The 23,627-nt window shown below is 36.1% G+C and overlaps 1 protein-coding gene across 1 annotated transcript in view; it reads right to left on the bottom strand.

Moving 5' to 3' along the window:
• Positions 1-382: 382 nt before the first annotated feature.
• LOC111184601 (membrane cofactor protein-like) overlaps positions 383-23,627 on the bottom strand; it is a 48,022-nt gene continuing 24,777 nt past the window's right edge. Inside the window, exons 6-8 of the mRNA XM_022593272.2 lie at positions 18,721-18,903; positions 18,286-18,330; positions 383-8,726 (exon numbers count right to left, since the gene is read on the bottom strand). Of these exons, the coding sequence (XP_022448980.2) occupies positions 8,638-8,726; positions 18,286-18,330; positions 18,721-18,903 (317 nt within the window). The 3' untranslated portion in view covers positions 383-8,637. The remainder of the gene's footprint in view (positions 8,727-18,285; positions 18,331-18,720; positions 18,904-23,627) is intronic.

Below are 23,627 nucleotides of genomic sequence, written 5' to 3'. Positions count from 1 at the left end.
ATTCAGACAAATGAAACTTTCACCATAAAAATTTCAGTGACTACAGCTTTCAAAGTTAAAAGTGAACGGTTTTAAATTTAATCTCAGCTATTAGTTCAAGCTAGGCAGTAGGGTACATCTAGGGTAGGGAAGGCCCCATAACAGTCCATGATTTGCTACAGCACTTAAACTTCAAATCCCACAGAAATTTTTCTTACATCGTAATATATGAAGCAACCTGCACAGATTACTCTTGTTGATATTAAAAGAAGCTGAACATATTTTTAGTAAAGAAATGCAATCCAAATGGCATACACATGCAGGCACATTTTTTAAAACGTTGGCATGTAATATAGAGTACAAACAAAACTGCATAAAACTATGTTAAGAGTGAGAAGGACCAATAAATTAAAGAAACATGCCTTAATGTACCCTCTCTCTCCACCTCGTGGAAAATTTGCACAGGTAGGCACCAACTATTGCAACGGCAGCAACTACAAGAAACCAGGAAAAAAATGACATGTAACTGAAAAATCAATGCCAAGATTCAAAATCTAGCAGAAGAAATAAGTGTTGGTTAGATTTCCAAGGTCAGGAAATGTTATTTTATTTAAGCACATACAGATTTTTATTCTATCTGGTCTCTTCACTGTCTAAATCCAATTCCCTGGAATCACTTAAACAGTTCACAGTAAGGCAGAGGAGTCCTTGATTAATTAAAAAAATTATCCAAAACATACTTGGGATGCAAACTCGTATGGCTAAGCATCTTGAAACAACATGTATTATATAGGGTTTTTTAGTAAGTGGACATATAGAATATAAGAGAATATACAATCACCAACACAGGGTAGTATATTATATAAAAGCTCATGTTTTCCTAAACTGGTTTACTTAATTTCACACTATAAAACCTAAAGAAGCTGAAAAATCACTAAAAAAAATTAATGCACTTCTTCAGAGTAATATCTTGATTTAAGTGGTATCAAAGTTTGCAATACTTACATACAGAAAGAACAATTGCAACAATGAGTGTTCCATCTGTGAAAAATGAAAAGTTTGAAGATAATTGAGCACATAGGAGTCTCCAAGTAGCTGTTGCATTTTAATTTGATCAGATCAGCTATAATTACAGCAAAGAAAAAGAATTATCAATCTAGTTTTAGCTTGACTGCTAGTGCATCCAGGTCATTTTGACTAAAGAACCCTTCAAAATAGATTCCAGAGTTAGGATCCACCTTGTGAAATTCTTAACATGAAGCTTACTTATTATCATTGTGTGCTGTAGCTACCATACCAGGTTATTTAGTAAAGGTAGTTAGGACAATTAGAATTCACTAGATTAGAAGAGAATTTTTTTAAAACATATTGTCCCATTATAGCTCAGTATTCAGTCTATTTCTTATGATTTTGTTAGGAATTTAACTTATACTTTTCCCCCAAAAGTGTGATTGTTGAATAAATTATAATAAAGTTCTATTAATTTATCACACAAATGTTATTTTCAGTCTTCACAAACAATGCTTTATCTATCATCACCCCTCCTTATTTCCCTGTCCCCCAAATTAAGACACGGTCCTAATTACAAGGAGATTTTCTCTAATACTATAAATGAAACACCAGGGCACATGGATGAAAACTATGCACAGAAACGTAAACATGCATTTTTGACTATCCAGAGAGCAATAAATAATACTACCAAATTACTGGATTCACTTGACACAGTGGCAATTTGACCAGTTTTCAGAGGGAAAACATAAGCCTAAAGTACATTTTATAAAAAGATTAACTTTACTAGTCTAAAGTAATAACAATTTTTCTTCATTTTCTTATCAAGAAATAATTATATTTCATTTAAATGTCACAACTATACTTCACCAAGTTTTTTTAAACATATATTGTGTGAACCATGCAAGGCAACATAAAGTGTGCTACCCCCGCCTGTTATAAAAAAAAACTAACCCGGGCCTCCCTGGTGGTGCAGTGGTTGAGAGTCCGCCTGCCGATGCAGGGGACAGGGGTTTGTGCCCCGGTCCGGGAAGATCCCACGTGCCGCGGAGCGGCTGGGCCCGTGAGCCATGGCCACTGGGCCTGCGCGTCCGGAGCCTGTGCTCGCAACGGGAGAGGCCACAACAGTGAGAGGCCCGCGTACCGCAAAAAAAAAACCCAAAAAACTAACCCAACTAATTGCATGTAAGGCTTGTGTATACAAGGTATACACAAGGAAGAAAATTTATCTACAAATCTCCATCACAAAATAACACTATCACATGGGAAGCAGGTTACATTTTATATATTTTAACCTACACATGACTATAGCATTTAAGAAAATTACCTCACCCCACTAGGAATCCTAAGTTGGGGCAGTTCTTGAAAACTGTGTTATCTCCATGTTTACATACACTACCACTTATATTTGTCATGGGATCTGCACTATTAAAAAAACTACAAATGTCAGTTATCACCAATTTGTGACATGTTTTTTCTTCTCTAATTACAGATAATTGAAATAGTTCCATGTAGAACTCTAGGGTTTCATAATGCAGTGTTGTTTATAACCAAAATAATACCTAAATCCTCAAAATGTTCAGGCTGTAACTCATCACTTGGGCTGGGATATGCTGAAAAAAGAAAAAAAATGGAAACAAGAAAAAAAGGTAGAAGAAGAAAATAATAAAGCTTAAAGACCTATAAATTTATAGGTTTTGAATTTTTGCCTTTGCGCAAAATCCCTGATAATTTAATTTTTCCTACATGAATTATATTAATGCTTAAAAAGTAGTGTCATAACAATCATAAATTTATATTCAATGTCAAAATATTCTTCTTCCTGTCCATTAACATTTCTTGGGACAATATTCTGTGGTACAGCAAACAAATTTATCATCAGTATAATGTCAAAATTAGCCTATGGATTCAATGTGATTTTACTTAAAATTAAAAGGCATAAGATGGCTTAAATATCATGTAAAAGTTGAGCTGCAATAGAATGAAATTCAACATCATAAAGGTCATTTATGAAAAACCAACAGCTAACATCACACTCAATAGTGAAAAACTGAATTTTTTTTTTAAGTCAGGAACAATTCAGCATGCTCCCATTTGCCACTTTTATCAACATAAAAAATTTTTTAATTTCTTTTTCTTGCCTAGTCAGAGCAATTAGACAAGAAAAAGAAATAAAAAGCATCTAAACTGGGAAAGAAGAAATAAAATGATCTCTGTTCCAGATCACATAATCTTTTAAGTGGAAAACTAAAGATTATATACACACGCACATACACACACACACAAACCTGTTAGAAGTAATAAATTAATTCAACAAAGTTGGAGGCTACAAAATCAACAAAGAAAAATCAGTTGCATTTCTATACACTACCAACGAACAGTCTAAAAAGAAAATTAATTAAAAAAAAGCAACTCCTCTTACAGTAGCATCAAAGAGAATAAAATACTTAGGAATAAACATAACAAAGGAGGTGAAAGACTTGTACACTGAAAACTACAAAGCATTGCTTAAAGAAATTGAAGACATTAAAAAGTGAAAGCACATCCTGCGTTCATGGATTGGAAGACTTAATATTGTTAAGGTGTTAATACCACACAAAGCAATCTACAGATTAAATGCAACCCTTTGACCATATAAAAATGCATTTTGCATAAATAGACAAATTAAACCTAAACTTCATATGGAATCTCAAGGGAGTAGAAGTAGACAGGAAAATCTTGATAAAGAAATGCAAAGTTGGGAGGACTCACATTTCCCAATTCCAAAACTTACTAAAAAGCTACAATAATCAAAACATAGTGGTATTAGCATAGAGACAGACACAGAGACCAATAGAATAGAATAGAGAGCCCAGAAGCAACAAGGATATATTGTACAGCACAGGGAAATATAGCTATTATTTTGTAATAACTTTAAATTGGGTATAATCTTTAAAAATATCAAATCACTATGTTGTACACCTGAAACTAATATAATATTGTAAAACAACTATACTTCAATTAAAATAAAAACCAGAGAGCTCAGAAATAAGCTTTCACTTATATGGTCAAATGATTGTTCACAAGGGTGCTAAGAACATTTAATGGGGAAAGGGCAATCTTTTCAACACATGGTTCTTGGATAACTGGATATCCACATGCAAAAGAATGAATTTTGACACCTACCTTACAATATATACAAAAATTAATTTAAAAAGATCAAAGAACTAAACTTAAGAGCTAGGGAAGTTGCCAAGACAGTGGAGTAGGAAGACTCTGAGTTCCCCTCCTTCCTCAGGCAAATGAGCATTACAACTGTTTACAGAACAACTATGGATGAGAATGACCTGAAGACTAGCAGAAATGATCTTCTACAACTAAGGATATAAAGAAGAAACCAACATGAGACAGGAAAGAGGATCAAAGACATGGTATAAACAAGACCCCTACCTCTGGGTAGGTGACCCACAAACTAGGAGGATCATTACAATTGCAGAGGTTGTCTCCAAGGAAGGAGGGGTCTGAGCTTCGCATCAGATTCTTCAGCCTAGGGGTCCTGCACCAGGAAGACAAGCCCCCAGAATGTTCAGCTTTGAAAGCCAGTGTGGCTTACTTTTGGGAGATCCAGGGAGTTGTAGGAAATAGAGACTCCACTCTTAAAGGACGAAAACAAAATGTCTCACACTTTTGAGACCCAGGGCAGAAGCAGTAATTTGAAAGGAGCTTGGGTCAGATCCCCTGCTGATCTTGGAGAGGCAGAAGGCAACTGGAACTCACCCTGGGGACACAGATGGTGGCAGCAGCCATTGTTGGGAGCTCATACCACAGACTCTGGTGCTGGCAAACGCCATTTTGGAATCCTCCCTCTAGCTTATTAGAACTATGATATGACCCTGCCCCCCAGCAGGTGGGCACAAGTTCTGGGACACTCCAGGCCAAGCAGTTATTGGAGTGAAGACATAGCCCCACCCACAAGGAGGCTGTCTGCCTTAGGACCCCTGATCCTTCAGCTGCCTGGGACCCATCCCTGCCCAGCAGAGGGCCCAGGACCTGGCTCAATATACTGCAACGAGACCCTGGCACCTGGCTCTGCTCACCAGTGGGCCAGCACCATCCCCAGAAGCCCATGGGCCCTAGCCTCACCCACCAGCAGTCTGATTTCAGCTTCAGGAACATTGGGCCCCTAAGCCAGCTTCCCCAAGATCAGACCCCACACACCAGTGGGCCAACACCAGCTCCGGGACACCCTGGACACTACAGTTAGCCAAGTTAGGAAAAAACCCTGCCCACCTGTTGGGGAAGCTAGTAAAGTAGTCTTGTTCAGGTTTCAGAGGTGGAACAAGGCCTCTCTCTGACCAGACAATGACGCTAAAGTTGGCTGCATGCCAAACTGCTGAGCTACACCCGGGCCAGCAGGGGTGGCGCCTGCACACATTGTAAACCACTAGATAAGATAGAGAGTAAGTCATGGGGCTTCTTGCACCTTGAGGGTCTGGCCAGCCCCTGGGGATCAAGAACATTCCAAGACTTACAAGTTAAGACCAAGGCATTTATGACAAGAACCAGAGCTGCAAACTTGCATGTAGGCTGATTGCTATCAGCCTGCGGCCTGGTGCTAAAAGCTGGGCTCCTTCAAGTGGCAAACTGAAGTCTCACCCGTGGAGTGGATGCACCGCCTGGGACCTTCCCAATTTGGACTCCAGATTGCTGTTCAAGGGACTTCCCAGCGCTGCTTGGATCTGGATATAGATGTCTCCCCAATTCAGTGATGTATAAACCTCGGTATTTACGATTTTTTCTTAGTTTTACTATTATTTTCTTAATTAGTATACTGTAATATTTGTTAATTCAATAAACTCTCTCTAAATTCTTGTTTACTGAGTGTAGAGTGGTTATTTTGCCAGCGAATCCTATGAACTTTGAAACTGAAAGTAAGGCTTTTGGCAAAACAACACCAGCAGGCTGACACCAGCCCCAGGATCTCCCAAGCCCTGGCCCCACGTACCAGTAGGCCAACACTTGCCCTGAGACCCACAGCCTGCTTCCTCAGATCCCAGCTCTACCAAATAGTACTAGCCCTACTAGTAGTAAAACCATCTATAACCACAATAAGTAGTTAAAGGATGAACAAAACAAAAAAGATGTAAAATATGATGGTTAAAAACATTAAATGTGGTGGGATGGAATAAAAATACAGGGTTGTTAGAATGCGTTCAAACTTAAGAGATTAGCAACTTAAAATAATCATGTATATGTATAGATTGCTATATATAAACCTCATGAGAACCACAAAACTCTGTAATAGATACATATACGAGAAAGAGAAAGGAATCCAACATAACACTAAAGCTAATCATCAAATCATAAGGGAAGAGAGCAAAAGAAGAAAGGAACAAAAATGAACTAGAAACTTAAGAGCTAAAACTATAAAACGCTTAGAAGAAAACATGGAGGACAGCTTCATGAATTTGGATCTGGCAATGATTTCTTGGATGTGACACCAAAAGCACATGCAACAAAAAACAAATAGATACATCAATATTAAAAACTTTTGTTTCACAAGGGATACTGTCATCAGAGTGAAGAGGCAATACACAGAATGGGAGGAAGCATCTGCAAATTATATATCTGATAAGGGATTAATATTCAAGATATATTATGAACAAAAAATTTTTTAAAAATTCAAAAATGGGCAAAGGACTTGAATGGTTATTTCTCTAAAGAAGATATACAAAAGACCAATAAGCACATGAAAAGATGATCAATCATTAATAATTTTAGATATTCAAATAAAAACCACAATGAGGTACTACTTCATATATATTGGTATGGATTTTATCAGAAATCAGAAAACAACAAGTGCTGGCAAAAAGGTTGAGAATTTGGAATCTTTGTGCATCACTGGAGGGGATGTAAAATGGTGCACCTGCTATGGAAGACACTATGGTTGTTCCTCAGAAACATAAACATAGAGCTACTCTATAACCCAGCAATTCTATTCCTACGTATATAACCACCAAAATTGAAGGTAGGGACTCAGATACTTGAATGCCAATTTCAGAGCAGCATTATTCAGAATAGCCAAAAGGTGGAACCAAACCAAGAAACTTTCAACAAATGGATGAATAAAAGAAATGTGGTATATAGAATGGAATATTTTTAAGCCATAAAAGGAATAAAGTTCTGATACATGTTACAAGGTGGATGAACCTTGAAAACATTATGCTAAGTGAAATAAGCCAGAACACATTATGCTAAGTGAAATAAGCCAGTAGTGAATCCTAGTCTATGAGGTACTTGGAATAGTCAAATTCATAGACATAGAAAATAGATAATGGCTAACAGGGCTGGGGGGAGGGAGACTGAAGCATTATTGTTTAATAGGTATAATGTTTCATTTTGAGATGCTGAAAAAATTTTGGAGCTAGATAGTAGTAATGGTTGCACAAAAATGTGAATACACTTAATGCCAATGAAATATACAATTAAAATAGTTTAAACTGTCAGTAAAATAAAATAGAAGTTGATCTAGAAAAATTAACATAGAGAGTAGCCTGAGCAGCTGAAAAGGAAGTGTTCTGCCAGATACTAAAACATATCATAGTACTGCAATCAAAACATCAACTTGGTGCTGGCACAGGAATGGACAGAATTCAAGGGAACAGAAAGAAGACTAGAACACCTATGAATTTAATGTGTAATAAAAACTGGCACTTCAACACAGTTGGAGAGAAGACAACTTATTCAACAAATGGTGCTACTTCGCCATTGGATGAAGGTAGGTGGAGTGGGGAGGAACCCAATCTCATTTCATATACCATAAAGAATGTGAGATGAATCAGTGATTTAATGCAATCACACAATCACATGGTAGAAATGTTTATATAATTTCAAAATGGAGACATGGTGGAAATGTTTATATGATTTCAGCATGGAGAACTCCTGAAGCTTTTATAAGAAAGACACAACACTCATAGCCATTAGGAAAAAGATCAACACATTCAACTACCTATTAATGTAAAAATTCTGCACATATAAATGACCACTGAAAGAATGGTTAAATGAAATATAGTACATATTAAAACCATCATTTAAAAAGATGGGAATAAATTTAACTACAGCTCCAGTTCAAGGCAATAAGTGGAAAAAGTGCAAGTTTCAGAAAAATATGAACAGCATGATGCCATTTTTGGTTAAGAAAAAGCCAAAATATGTATACCTACACAAATAAGAATGTTGATGTGTAGAAATAGATTAAAAAGACACCTTAAACTATAAAGAGATTAATTTAGGTAATAGACCAGAGAAAGAGGTGGAAAACTAATCTTTTACTCTGTATGCTTTTGTAATGTTTGAAATTTTACAAATTTATATTAGTATACTACTTATATAATTAAAAGTTATAAAAAGCAATCTATATTCAATAGCATAAAATCTTAAAAGAAACCTGACTAGTAAAATAAGGCAAAGAAAAAACTTAGAAGAAAATTCCACTTCATGTTTAAAGGGCTTTAACTTATCTTGAGTTCTGATAAGTCAACAAGAAAAATATTTCAGAAACCACATAGGAAAATGAACAACGGACCAAAATAAGTGAAAGGAGACCAAAAAAATTCAGCTTCATTGATAATTTAAAAATGCAAATTAGTACATGACATCATTTTTCACCCATCACTTTATTAAGTTTGAAACAATGTAAGTAGGATAAAGAGGTGCTGAACCTGTATGACTTGACTCTGGAGTAGTAGTTGGATGAGGACCTGGAAAAATAAATTTGATTCAATTCACCAGTCTCATCAATACAAAATTATAGAATTTTGATTTTTTTATTTTTGAAAAAAGATTATTTCTCAAAATTAATTACTTCTCAAAATGAAAAATATATATACTTTCCAAATTTGCTATTCTACTACTGGGACGTTAACTTAAATACATATTTACACAAGTACATAAGAATGTATGCAAAAGAATGTTCACTATAGCTTTGTATTATATAATGGAAATCCTAGAAGTTAACAAATAATAAATCATACAAATCATGTGTTCAGAATAAATATACAAATCTTAAAAAAAATACCATTCACATAGTATCATATTACAAAATTTGTACCCTTTCTTATCCACTTAGTATTTTGCCCACATTTTTTCCTATTTGCATAATCAGATCTACCTTATCACTATTATATGTTGCTAATGATTTTTTTCATAGTCCTTCTCTAATTGATGATAAAAAAGACAGTCTCATGAGGAATTTTGATTTTTGATATGTAAAAAATGATCCATGTAATTTATCTTCTTTATAAACTTGTCCTCACAATTCTCTCTTCTTTCAAACACCAGACTGTGTCAGTGTTTTATAAATCCTTTATGAAATGCCTATGATCATATCAACATAGTATACCACAGAGCATAGTCCCACTAGGACCATGTGAGAAAACATGGATGGGTCAATGAATATAGATTTCATATGCAATCTTTATATGTTATCCACCAAAAAATATCTCTTTCCCCACAGAACTTCATAGCACTCACCAAGGTACTCAAGGAGGCTACTGGGTACCAGGTTTACAGGAATTATAATAATGTGTTCTAATTACCATGTTAGCATGAATAATTCCTGCTCAATATTTTAAAATATTAGGACAATAAGAAACAAACAATTTAGAAGCCAGTAACTGACATTTGTTTGAGTCATTAAACAATGGGAAACTGGAACCTATAGAAATGACGTTACTTGAGTAAGCAGAGCCACACTGGGACCCTGAGTGCAGTCTGCCCAGGCTAATGTTCTCCCCTCTCTTCCTCTTGTCTCTTGCTTCTGCTGTAACTAAAGAGAAGAAGCCAGAGATAGGAGCTCTGAAATCAGGAAGATAATTCCTTCCACCGTAACAAAATAGTCTCTCAAGAGCAGATGATCAGAGCAGATGAGCAGAAGTCTCTGCCAGAAATCCTCCATTTCATTTCAATAAGTAAGGACTTTTCCTGCCTTTCAGTTATTATAACACTTATTTTCTGTTGCCTAAAAACAAAAACAAAACACACAGTAAAGAGAAAAATAATAACTGTATGAGGTGGTGGGGTTGGATGTGGGGAGTAGAAATACCAGTCTCATTCTGGAGCTACCAGAAATTTCTCAGTTAAAAGTGTACTATATAGAGGGGACCTCCAAGATGGTGGAGGAGTAAGACATGGAGATCACTTTCCTCCCCACAAATAAATCAAAAATACATCTGCATGTGGAACAACCCCTACACCTACTGAATGCTGGCAGAAGACCTCAGACTTCCCAAAAGGGAACAGATGCCCTCAGGTGACCTACACACAGAGGTGGGGCCAAATACAAAGCTGAACCCCAGGACCTGTGAGAACAAAGAAGAGAAAGGGAAATTTCTCCCAGCAGCCTTAGGAGCAGTGGATTAAATCTCCACAATCAACTTGATGTACCCTGCATCTCTGGAAAACCTGAATAGACAACAAATCATCCCAAAATTGAGTCAGTGGATTTGGGAGCAACTATAGACTTGGGGTTTGCTTTCTGCATCTAATTTGTTTCTGGTTTCATGGTTATTTTAGTTTAGCATTTAGAGCTTATTATCATTGGTAGATTTGTCTATTGATTTGGTTGCTCTCTTCCTTCTTTCTCTCTCTCTCTCTCTCTATATATATATATAAATATATATATATATATATGTATATATATGTTCTTTTCTTTTTTCCTTTTTCTCTTTTTGTGAGTGTGTATGTGTATGCTTCTTTGTGTGATTTTGTCTGTATAGCTTTTCTTTTACCATTTGTCCTAGGGTTCTCTCTGTCCATTTTTTTTTTTAAGTATAGTTTTTAGCACTTGTTTTCATTGGTGGATTTCCTTTTTGGTTTGGTTGCCCTCTACTTTCCTTCTTTTTCTTTTCTAAATTACTTTTTTTTTTTTTTTTCAGTACGCAGGCCTCTCACTGTTGTGGCCTCTCCCGTTGTGGAGCACAGGCTCCGGATGCGCAGGCTCAGCGGCCATGGCTCATGGGCCTAGCTGCTCCGCGGCATGCGGGATCTTCCTGGACCAGGTCACGAACCCGTGTCCCCTGCATCGGCAGGCAGACTCTCAACCACTGCGCCACCAGGGAAGCTCTTTTTTAAATTTTTAATAATATTTTAATTTCAATACTTTATTAATTTAATTAAATTTTATTTTTAAACTTTCTTTCTTTTTCTTTTTTCTCCCTTTTCTTCTGAGCCATGTGGCTGAAAGGGTGGTGGTGCTCCAGCCAGGTGTCACGCCTGAGCCTCTGAAATGGGGGAGACAAGTTCCAGACATTGGTCCACCAGAGATCTCCCAGCCCCATGTAATATCAAACAGCAAAAGCTCTCCCAGAGATCTCCACCTCAATGCTAAGACCCAGCTCTACTCAACGACTAGCAAGCTAAAGTGCTGGACACCCTATGCCAAACAACTACCAAGACAGGAGCACAACTCCACCCATTAGCAGAGAGGCTGCCTAAAATCATAAGGTCACAGACCCCCCAAAACACACAAGGGGACGTGGTCCTGCCCATCTGAAAGACAAGATCCAGCCTCACTGACCAGAACATGGGCACCAGTTCCCTACACCAGGAAGCCTACACAACCTACTGAACCAGCCTTAGCCACTGAGGGCAGACACCAAAAACAACGGAAACTATGAACCTGCAGTGTGTGAAAAAGAGACCCCAAACACAGTAAGTAAAGGAAAATGAGAAGACAGAGAAACACACAGCACATGAAGGAGCAAGGTAAAAACCCACCAGACCAAACAAATGGAGAGGAAATAGGCAGTCTACCTGGAAAAGAATTCAGAGTATTGATAGTAAAGATGATCCAAAATCTTGGAAATAGAATGGAGAAAATATAAGAAACATTAAACAAGGACCTGGAAGAACTAAAGAGCAAAAAAACAACGATGAACAACACAATAAATGAAATTAAAAATTCTCTAGAAGGAATCAATAGCAGAATAACTGAGGCAGTAGAACAGATAATTGACCTGGAAGATAAAATAGTGGAAATAACTACTGCAGAGCCGAATAAAGAAAAAAAGAATGAAAAGAATTGAGGATAGTCTCAGAGACCTCTGGAACAACATTAAATGCACCAACATTCATATTATAGGGGTCCCAGAAGAAGAAGAGGAAAAACAAAAAAAGGGACTGAGAAAATATTTGAAGAGATTATAGTTGAAAACTTTCCTAATATGGGAAAGGAAATAGTCAATCAAGTCCAGGAAGCACAGAGAGTCCCAAGGAGAAACATGCCAAGACACATATTAATCAAAATATCAAATATTAGGGCTTCCCTGGTGGCGCAGTGGTTGAGAGTCTGCCTGCCGATGCAGGGGACACGGGTTCGTGCCCCAGTCTGGGAAGATCCCACATGCCACAGAGCAGCTAGGCCTGTGAGCCATGGCCGCTGAGCCTGCACTTCTGGAGCCTGGGCTCCGCAACGGGAGAGGCAACAACAGTGAGAGGCCCGCATACCTCAAAAAAAAAAAAAAATCAAATATTAAATACAAAGAAAAAATATTAAAAGCAGCAGGGAAAAGCAACAAATAACATACAAGGGAATCCCCATAAGGTTAACAGTTGATCTTTCACCAGAAACTCTACAAGCCAGAAGGGGGAGGCAGGATATATTTAAAGTGATGAAAGGGAAAAACCTACAACCAAGATTACTCTACCCAGCAAGGATCTCATTCAGATTCGACAGAGAAATTAAAACTTTTTCAGACAAGCAAAAGCTAAGAGAATTCAGCTCCACCAAACCAGCTTTACAACAAATGCTAAAGGAACTTCTCTAGGCAGCAAACACAAGAGATTAAAAGACCCACAATAACAAACCCAAAACAATTAAGAAAATGGTAATAGGAACAACATATCAATAATTACCTTAAATGTAAATGGATTAAAGGCTCCAACCAAAAGACATAGACTGGCTGAATGGATACAAAAACAAGACCCATACATATGCTGTCTACAAGAGACCCACTTCACACCTAGGACACATACAGACTGAAAGTGAGGGGATGGAAACAGATATTCCATGCAAATGGAAATCACAAGAAAGCTGGAGTAGCAATTCTCATATCAGACAAAATAGACTTTTAAATAAAGACTATTACAAGAGACAAAGAAGGACACTACATAACGATTAAGGGACTGATCCAAGAAGAAGATATCACAATTCTAAATATTTATGCACCCAACATAGGAGCACCTCAATACATAAGGCAAATGCTAACAGCCATAAAAGGGGAAATTGACAGTAACACAATCATAGTAGGGGACATTACCAGCCCACTTTCACTAATGGAGAGATATCTGAAATGAAAATAAATAAGGAAACACAAGCTTTAAATGAGACATTAAAGAAGATGGACATAATTGATATTTATAGGACATTCCATCCAAAAATAACAGAATACACGTTCTTCTCAAGTGCGCTTGGAACATTCTCCAAGATAGATCATATCTTGGGTTACAAATCAAGCCTTGGTAAAGTTAAGAAAATTGAAATTTTATCAAATATCTTTTCTGACCACAACACTATGAGACTAGATGTCAATTACAGAAAAATTCTGTAAAAAATACAAACACATGGAGGCTTAACAATATACTACTAAATAACCAAGAGATCACTGAAGAATTCAAAGAGGAAATCAAAAAATACTTAGAAACAAAGGACAATGAATAAACGATGACCCAAAACATATGGGATGCAGCTAAAGCAATTCTAAGAGGGAAGTTTATAGCAATGCAATCCTAACTCAAGAAAGGAGGAACTTCTCAAATAAATAACCTAACCTTACACCTAAAGCAATTAGAGAAAGAAGAACAAAAAACCCCGAAGTTAGCAGAAGGAAATAAATCATAAAGATCAGATAAGAAATAAATGAAAAAGAAATGAAGGAAATGATAGCAAAGATCAATAAAACTAAAAGCTGGTTCTTTGAGAAGATAAACAAAATTGATAAACCATTAGCCAGACTCATCAAGAAAAAAGAGAGAACACTCAAATTACTAGAATTAGAAATGAAAAAGGTGAAGTAACAGCTGGCACTGCAGAAATACAAAGGATCACAAGAGATTATTACAAGCAACTATATGCCAATAAAATGGACAACCTGGAAGAAATGGACAAATTCTTAGAAAAGCACAACCTCCCAAGACTGAACTGTGAAGAAATAGAAAATATAAACAGACCAATCATAAACCCTGAAATTGAAATTGTGATTGAAAATCTTCCAACAAACAAAAGCCCAGGACCAGATGGCTTCAAAGACGAATTCTATCAAACATTTAGAGAAGAGCTAACACCTATCCTTCTCAAACACTTCCAAACTATAGCAGAGGGAGGAACACTCCCAAACTCATTCTTTGAGGCCACCATCACCCGGATAACAAAACCAGACAAAGATGTCACAAAAAAGGAAAACTACAGACCAATATCACTGATGAACATAGATGCAAAAATACTCAACAAAATATTGGCAAACAGAATCTAACAGCACATTAAAAGCATGATACACCATGATCAAGTGGGGTTTATCCCAGGAATGCAAGGATTCTTCAATATACACAAATCTATCAATGTGATAAACCATATTAACAAATTGAAGGAGAAAAACCACAAGATCATCTCAATAAATGCAGAAAAAGCTTTCTACAAAATATAATTCAACACCCATTTATGATAACCCCCCCCAGAAAGTAGGCATAGAGGGAACTTACCTCAACATCATAAAGGCCATATATGACAAGCCCACAGTCAACATCATTTTCAATGGTGAAAAACTGAAACCATTTCCACTAAGATAAGAAGAAAGACAGTGTTGCCCACTGTTGCCACTCTTGTTCAACATAGTTTTGGAAGTTTTAGCCACAGCAGTCAGAGAAAAAAAGAAATAACAGGAATCCAAATTGGAAAAGAAGAAATAAAACTCTCACTGTTTGCAGATGACATGATACTATATATAGAGATGTGTAAAGATGCCACCAGAAAATTACTAGAGCTAATCAATGAATTTGGTAAAGTTGCAGGATACAAAATTAATCCACAGAAATCTCTGGCATTCCTATACACTAATGATAAAATATCTGAATGAGTAAATAAGGAAACACTCCCATTTACCACTGAAACAAAAAGAATAAAATACCTAGGAATAAACCTACCTAAGGAGACAAAAGACGTGTATGCAGAAAACTATAAGAACTGATGAATGAAATTAAAGATGATACAAACAGATGGAGAGATATACCATGTTCTTGGATTGGAAGAATCAATATTGTGAAAATGACTATACCACCCAAAGCAATCTACAGATTCAATGCAATCCTTATCAAATGACCAATGTCATTTTTCACAGAGCTAGAACAAAAAATTTCACAATTTCTATGGAAACACAAAAGACCTATCAAAGATAGACCAAAGCAATATTGAGAAAGAAAAATGGAGCTGAAGGAATCAGGCTCCCTGACTTCAGACTATACTACAAAGCTACAGTAATCAAGATAGTATGGTACTGGCACAAAAACAGAAATATAGATCAATGGAACAGGATAGAAAGCCCAGAGATAAACCCATGCACATATGGTCACCTTATCTTTGATAATGGAGGCAAGTCTATACAATGGAGAATAGAAAGCCTCTTCAATTAGTGGTGCTAGGAAAAGTGGACAGCTACATGTAAAAGAATGAAATCAGAACACTCCCTAACACCAAACACAAAAATAAGTTCAAAATGGATTAAAGACCTAAATGTAGGACCGGACACTATAAAACTCTTAGAGGAAAACATAGGCAGAACACTCTTTGACATAAATCACAGCAAGATTTTTCTTGACCCACTACCTAGGGTATTGAAAATAAAACCAAAAATAAACAAATGGGACCTAATGAAACTTCAAAGCTTTTGCACAACAAAGGAAACCATAAACAAGATGAAAAGACAACCCTCACAATGGGAGAAAATATTTGCAAATGCAGCAACTTACAAGGGATTAATCTCCAAAACATACATACAGCTCATGAAACTCAATATCAAAAAATCAAACAACCCCATCAAAACCTGGGCAGGAGGGCTTCCCTGGTGGCGCAGTGGTTGAGAGTCCACCTGCCGATGCAGGGGACATGGGTTCGTGCCCTGGTCCAGGAAGATCCCATATGCCGTGAAGTGGCTGGGCCCATGAGCCATGGCCAGTGAGTCTGTGCGTCTGGAGCCTGTGCTCCACAATGGGAGAAGCCACAACAGTGAGAGGCCCGCATACCACAAAAAAAAAAACACAAAAAACGGGCTGGAGACTTAAATAGACATTTCTCCAAAGAAGAGATACAGAGGCACATGAAAAGATGCTCAACATCGCTAATTATTAGAGAAATGCAAATCAAAACTACAATGAGATATCACCTCACACCCATCAGAGTGGCCATCATCAGAAAATCTACAAACAATAAATGCTGGAGAGGGTGTGGAGAAAAGGGAACCCCCTTGCACTGTTGGTGGGAATGTAAATTGATACAGCCACTATGGAGAACAGTATGGAGCTTCCTTAAAAAACTAAAATTAGAACTACCATATGACCCAGCAATCCCACTACTTGGGCATATACCCTGAGAAAACCATAATTCAAAAAGAGTCATGTAACACAATGTTCACTGCAGCACTATTTATAATAGCCAGGACATCGAAGCAACCTAAATGCCCTTCGGCAGATGAACAGATAAAGAAGATGTGGTAAATATACACAATAGAATATTACTCAGCCATAAAAAGGAACAAAATTGGGTCATTTGTAGAGACGTGGTTGGACCTAGAGTCTGTCATACAGAAGTAAGTCAGAAAGAGAAAAACAAATACCGTGTGCTTACACCTATATATGGAATCAAAAAAAAAGGTTCTGAAGAACCTAGGGGTAGGACAGGAATAAAGACCAGACGTAGAGAATGGACTTGAGGACACGGGGAGGGGGAAGGGTAAGCTGCGACAAAGTGAGAGAGTGGCATGGACATATATACACTACCAAACGTAAAATAGATAGCTAGTGGGAAGCAGCCGCATAGCACAGGGAGATCAGCTTGGTGCTTTGTGACCACCTAGAGGGGTGGGATAAGGAGGGTGGGAGGGAGATGTAAGAGGGAGGTGATATGGGGATACATGTATATGTATAGGTGATTCACTTTGTTGTAAAGCAGAAACTAACACACTATTGTAAAGCAATTATACTGCAAGAAAGATGCTAAAAAAAAAGAAGCGAAATTGAGTTATTTGTAGTGAGGTGGATGGACCTAGATTCTGTCATACAGAGTGAAGTAAGTCAGAAAGAGAAAAACAAATACCATATGCTAACACATATATATGGAATCTAAAACAACAAAAATAATGTTCTGAAGAACTTTGGGGCAGGACAGGAATAAAGACGCAGATGTAGAGAATGGACTTGAGGACACGGGTAAGGGGAAGGGTACGCTGGGACGAAGTGAGAGTGTGGCATGGACATATATACACTACGAAATGTAAAATAGATAGCTAGTGGGAAGCAGCCACATAGCACAGGGAGATCAGCTCGGTGCTTTTTGTCCACCTAGAGGGGTGGGATAGGGAGGTTCTCAGGGAGATGCAAGAGGTAGGAGATATGGGGATATATGTATACATATATCTGATTCACTTTGTTATAGAACAGCAGCTAATACAACATTGTAAAGCAATTATACTCCAATAAGATGTTTAAAAAAAAGTGCACTATATAAAAAGAATCAAACTGGTTGTTGTCAGGAAAATGAAACATAGTCCTGGACCTGGATTATACCCTGTAAATGTGTCAACAGTTCTCTTTAAATTGAATAAAAATAGCAATGTTGATGACTCAGAAAACATACATGTTAAAAAACGGAAGCCATGGACCTTCCTCTATACTAATATTAATTCCATTGAAACTGTAAATCAGATGAACTACTTTTAAGGGCTTTCTAGATGGCAAGCACTGTACTAAGTGCTTTAAATGTATTTCAGTGTAACTACTATCGCACAGTGAGGGAGGCATTAAATCATTATACATGTAAGTAAACAAGTTTGTATAACTTGACCAAGTTTACACACCTGTTTATCTCTGTGAACTATGGCAAATAATTTTAGACTCACTAAGTATGACAACTACAATGGTTATAAATGTGTTCTTCCTCCTTTTTTTTTTTACTAAAAATGATAGTGAGTGTAAATCACCAGACATTTAAAGGAGTATGAAAAATCGCAAGGAATTTAAAGGATATTGAAATATATAAGCAGGACTTTATGAAACCTGAGGCACTGGAAGTTAGAGGCTTCGTAGTGGCAGTAGTTGGCTCTGGAAAACAAAAAATATAAACTCATTTAATTACTTGGGATTTATAGCTTTCTATTCATTTATATGGATTACGTTTTTTGTACTTATTTAGGTAAAAATTTACATGCTTTAATTTACACTGAAAAATGTTTGCTATCCATTTTACATGTAAGAATGCTATACAAGAGAAATTTATACACCTGTGTGATGTACATAACATGCTAACATCCTATAAAAGGAGAAAAATCAAAACAGCAGATTTGTTTGTGAATTAGAAGTCATGCATCTATCATGGAAATGAATCCAAGACAGATATAAGTACTAAAATTGTTTCAATTTTTCTGTAAATTGAAATTTATTGTCAAAGAAATATTTTTAAAAACCCCAAAAGGAGAAAGACACAATTTGTACCTTTAGTACACATTGGGATCTTGGGCTCCCAAGTACTGTTTGCACCACAGACAATTGTGTTGCTGCCATGAAGGTAAAAACCTTGGTTACATTCAAACGCAACTTGAGATTTGTAGTAAAATTTTTTTCTAAATCCTGATACCATCTTTCCATGTTCGACAACTGGATATTCACATTTGACCACTGAAAAGTGGAGAAATTCCAGAATTAATGGAAAGCTGCTTTCACAGAGGAACATAAATCTAGTGCAAAGTAATAATTTCCAGTGGGAAGAAAGAAGCAAAAGGTGAAAGGCAAGATGTTAATTGCAAAAAAAAAAAAAAAAAAGACTGTATTTGTTCATTTGAATTCCAGAAAAACAGATTTAGAGAAATCTAATAATGTTTTTCTACCAATAACAGACTATTATTATACTTTATTGGCTTTTCTACATTTTTTCCCAGTACTGACAAGTTTTGTGAAAGGTCTCACTATCAGATACAAATTCAGGGTAAGTTCAAAAGTGACTTTTGATACTCTTTAGCTCTAGGATTTTTTTTAAGGTCATGCTGACACTAATTACAGGACCTTGCTCTTTTAGAAAGATAGCATAGACTTTTTTGAGAAGGTAATACTTGAGCTAATATTTAAAAGTTGTAAAGAAGCAAGCCATGAAAATATATGAAAAAGAAAGTTCTCAGGTGGCAACAACACACAGGAACTTGGATGTTCAAGAAATACAAAGGTCAGTGGAGTTAGGGGAGTGTTTTCCAAACATTTTGGACTGCAACCCAGAGATCAAGAAACACATTTTAAGTTGTAAACCAGTATACAAGCACACAGGCCTGAGATAATGTTAAAAGTTAATACTTAGCCCTCACACCAGTGTACTCTGGTATTTCCCATTCTACTCTACATCTTCAGAAGTAAATTACATGACAGACCCTCTAGATTGACTTCAGGATCTACTAATGGGTTTTGCAGAATTTGGAAAAAACAAAAGAAAACAAAATACGCTGGGCTGGGCAGTGAGTTCAAGAGAACATCTTATGAGATTAAATCTGAGCAATAATTGAGGGCCAGATAATATATAGCTTTTTAAACCAGAAGGAGGGTTTCTCTTTTCCTGTGGATCTGAATTTCCATCAGATATCATTTTTGTTCAGTCAGGAGAACTTATCAATTCTTGTAGTTCACGTTGGCTAATGACAAATTCTCTTAGCTTTTGTTTATCTGAAACTGTTTTTGTTTACTTGACCTTCAGTTTTGAAAGATTTCTCCTTGACAGGGAATTCTAGGATAAGTGCTTTATTTTTCTTCCAGCACATTAGCAGAAATTATTGTCTTCTCATCTCCACAATTCCTTAAGAGAAGTCAGCTGTCATTCTTCCTTTGGGGTGAGGAAGAAAGAATGTAATATGTTCTTTTCCCCTCTCACTGGCTGCTTTTTCTTTTGTTTTTAGTTTAGTGGGGGTTTCTTGGTAAATTTTCAAATTTATTTATCCTGCTAGGGTCACTGAATTTCCTGGACCTCTGGGGTTGTTGTTTTAGATCAAATTCAAATAATTGTCCAGATGAACTTATTTGCAAAGCAGAAATAGAGTCACAGATGTAGAGAACAAACTTGTGGTTACCAAGGGAGGAAGCGGTGGGTGGGATGAATTGGGAGATTGGAATTGACATATATGCACTACTATGTATAAAATAGGTCACCTGCTGTATAACACACAGAACTCTACTCAGTGATCTGTGGAGACCTAAATGTGAAGGAAATCTAAAAAAGAGTGGATATATGTATATGTATAACTGATTCACTTTGCTGTACAGCAGAAACTATCACAACATGGAAAAGCAAAAATACTCCAACAACAACAAAAAAACCCCAAATAATTGTCTATACTGTTCTTTCTTTCTGAAACTCCAATTACATGTATGTTTACTGGTTGCTATTCTCCCACAGGTGTATAAGTTTCTCTCCTCTCTCTCATTTAATATTTCTTTTAAAATCATGTTGGGTTTGTATTGTCTTGACTTCAGGTTCACTGTTATTTTCTCTGTTGTGCTAAACTGCTGATAATTGCACTAATGATTTTCTTTAATTTAGGTTTGCTTGATAATATTTACATATAGTTAAACACTTTTAAGTGTACAGGTGTATGATGTTTAATACATACAAATAATTTATGTATCACAATAAAAACATAGAATGTTTCCATAACCTCCCCAAATTTCCTCATGCTACTTTGTAATCAACCCTCCCCATACCTCTAACTGTCTTCCTCACCCAGCCTACCATTGATCAATTTTCTATCCGTACAGTGTTGCTTTTCCAGAATGTCATACTGAGATCACTTCCTCTGAGTATGGCTTATTTCACTTAGTACAATGCATTCATTCCTGAGATTCATTTCTGTCTTTGCATGGATTAGAAGCATACTCCTTTTTATTGCAGAGTATTATTATATTGTATGGACGTACCAAGGTTGTTCCTCCATTCACCAGTTCAAGGACATATGGGTTGCTTCCAGTATGGGATGATTACAACTAAGCATGCTATGAATATTCTCATGCAGGTTTCTATGTGTACATGTTTTCATTTTACTGGGATTGCAGAGTTGTACATTAAGTGTATGCTTAACTGTATAAGAAATTGCCAAATTGTGTTCCAAAATGGTCATACCACTTTGCATTCTTATCAGCAGTGTATCAGAGTTCCAAATACTTCATATCTGCATCAAAACATGGTATTGCTCATTTTTCTTTTTAATTTCAGTCATTCTAATAGATGTTTAGTGATATCGTATTGTGTTGTTAAATTACATTTCTGTTATTACTAATGATATTGATCAACATTTCATGTGCTTTTTGGCATCCACATATCTTCTTTGGTGAAACAAGTCTATTCAAATATGTTGCCCCCTTTTTTGTAAATTGGGTTGTTTTCTTCTTATTGTGTTTTGAGAGTTCTTTATATATCATAGGTAGAAATCCATTCAGAATGTCCTTGGCAAATATTTTCTCCCAGTCTATGGCTCTTTCTTCTTTCTTAAAACAGTGTGTTTGTGAGCAGAAGTTCTTAGTTTTTAAGAAGTCTAGTTAATTTTTTTTTCTTTAAAGGATAATGCTTTTAAGGTTTTTGAATAAATCTTTGCTAAGTCACAAATATTTTCTATGTCTTCTAGTAAGTCTTATAGTTTAGGTTTTACATTTAAAGCTATGATCAAGCATCTTTTCCAATCACAATGGTATGAAACTACAAATCAACTACGAGAAGAAAACTGGAAAAAAACCAACACATGAAGACTAAACAGCATGCTACTAAACAATCATTGGGTCAATGAAAAAACAAAAGGAAATAAAAAATATCTTAATACTAATGAAAATGGAAACAGTGCATTCCAAATCTATGCAACGCAGGAAAAAACATTCTAAGAGATAAGTTTATAGCAATACAGGCCTACCACAAGAACAAGAAAAATCTCAAGTAAACAACTAAATCTACACCTATAGAAAAAAAAAAGGAACAAAAAACTCCCCAAAAGTTTGTAGAAGGAAGAAAATAATAAAGAACAAAGTTGAAATAAATGAAATTGAGAGTAAAAACAATAGAAAAGAACAATGAAGCTAAGAGTTGATTCATTAAAAAAAGATTGACAAACCTATAGCCACACTCATCAGGAAAGAAAAGAAAGTATCAAAATAAATAAAATTGGAAATAATAGAGAAGTTACAACCAATATCACAGAAATACAAAGGATCATAAGAGAATACTAGGAACAATTATACACCTAAAATTGGAAAACCTGGAAGAAATGGATAAATTCCTAGAAACATACAATCTCCTAATACTGAGTCAAGAAGAAATAGAAAATCTGAATAGACCAATTACCAGTAATGAAATTGAATCAGTAATCAAATAACTCCCAACAAACAAAATCCAGGACCACATGGGTTCACAGGTGAATTTTACCAAACATTTAAACAACAGTTAACTTTTGCTTCAAAAGACACTATATAGGAATGAATAAAATGAGCCATAGACTGGGAGAAAATAGAACTACCATATGACCTAGAAATTTTACCTCTGGGTATTAAATTAAAGAAAACAAAACACTAATTCAAAAAGGTTTATGCAGCCCTTTTTTCATTACAGCATTTTTTACAATAGTTAAGATATGGAAGCAACCTAAGTGCCTACTGATAGAATAATGGATAAAGAAGATGTGGTATATATACAATGGAATATTACCCAGCCATAAAAAGAATGAAATTTTGCCATTTGAGACATCAATGGACCTAGAGGGTATTATGCAAAGTAAAATAAATCAGTCAGAGAAACACAAATACCATATGACTTCACTTATATGTGGGATCTACAAAACAAAACAAATGAACTAATAAAACAAAACAGAAACAGATTCATGGATACAGAGAAGAAACTGGTGATTGGCAGAGAAGAGGTGGCTGGGAGGATGGGCAAAATAAGTGAAGTGGATTAAAAGGCACAAACTTCTAGTTATAAAATAAATAAGTCATGAAGTTATGATATACAGAATAGAGAATATAGTTAATAATTCTGTAATAACTTTAAATGTGACAAATGGGAACTAGACATCATGGTGATCATCTTTTTATGTATGTAAATGCTGAATCACTATGTTGTACATCTGTCTGGTTTTGGCATCAGAGCAATGCTGTCCTCATGAAATGAGTTGAGAAGTATTCCCTCCTGTTGTGTTTAATTAAGGCTTGGTATAGAGCTGCTATTATTTATTCCTTAAATATTTGGTAGAATTCCCCATTGAGGACATGGGGTCTGCAGTACTCTTTGTGAGAACGATTAATTTGTCAAATGTATAGGCATAGAGTGGTTCATTTTATTCCCTCATTATCTTTCAAATGTCCGCAGGATATTTCATGATGTCCCC

The sequence above is a fragment of the Delphinapterus leucas genome, chromosome 1 (assembly GCF_059928025.1).
Source record: "Delphinapterus leucas isolate spDelLeu-1000000601 "Yukka" chromosome 1, BTC_Dleu_Yukka2, whole genome shotgun sequence".
Taxonomy (NCBI): Eukaryota; Metazoa; Chordata; class Mammalia; order Artiodactyla; family Monodontidae; genus Delphinapterus; species Delphinapterus leucas.
Note: the sequence above shows the minus strand (reverse complement) of the source record. Positions and strands in the feature narration are given on the sequence as shown.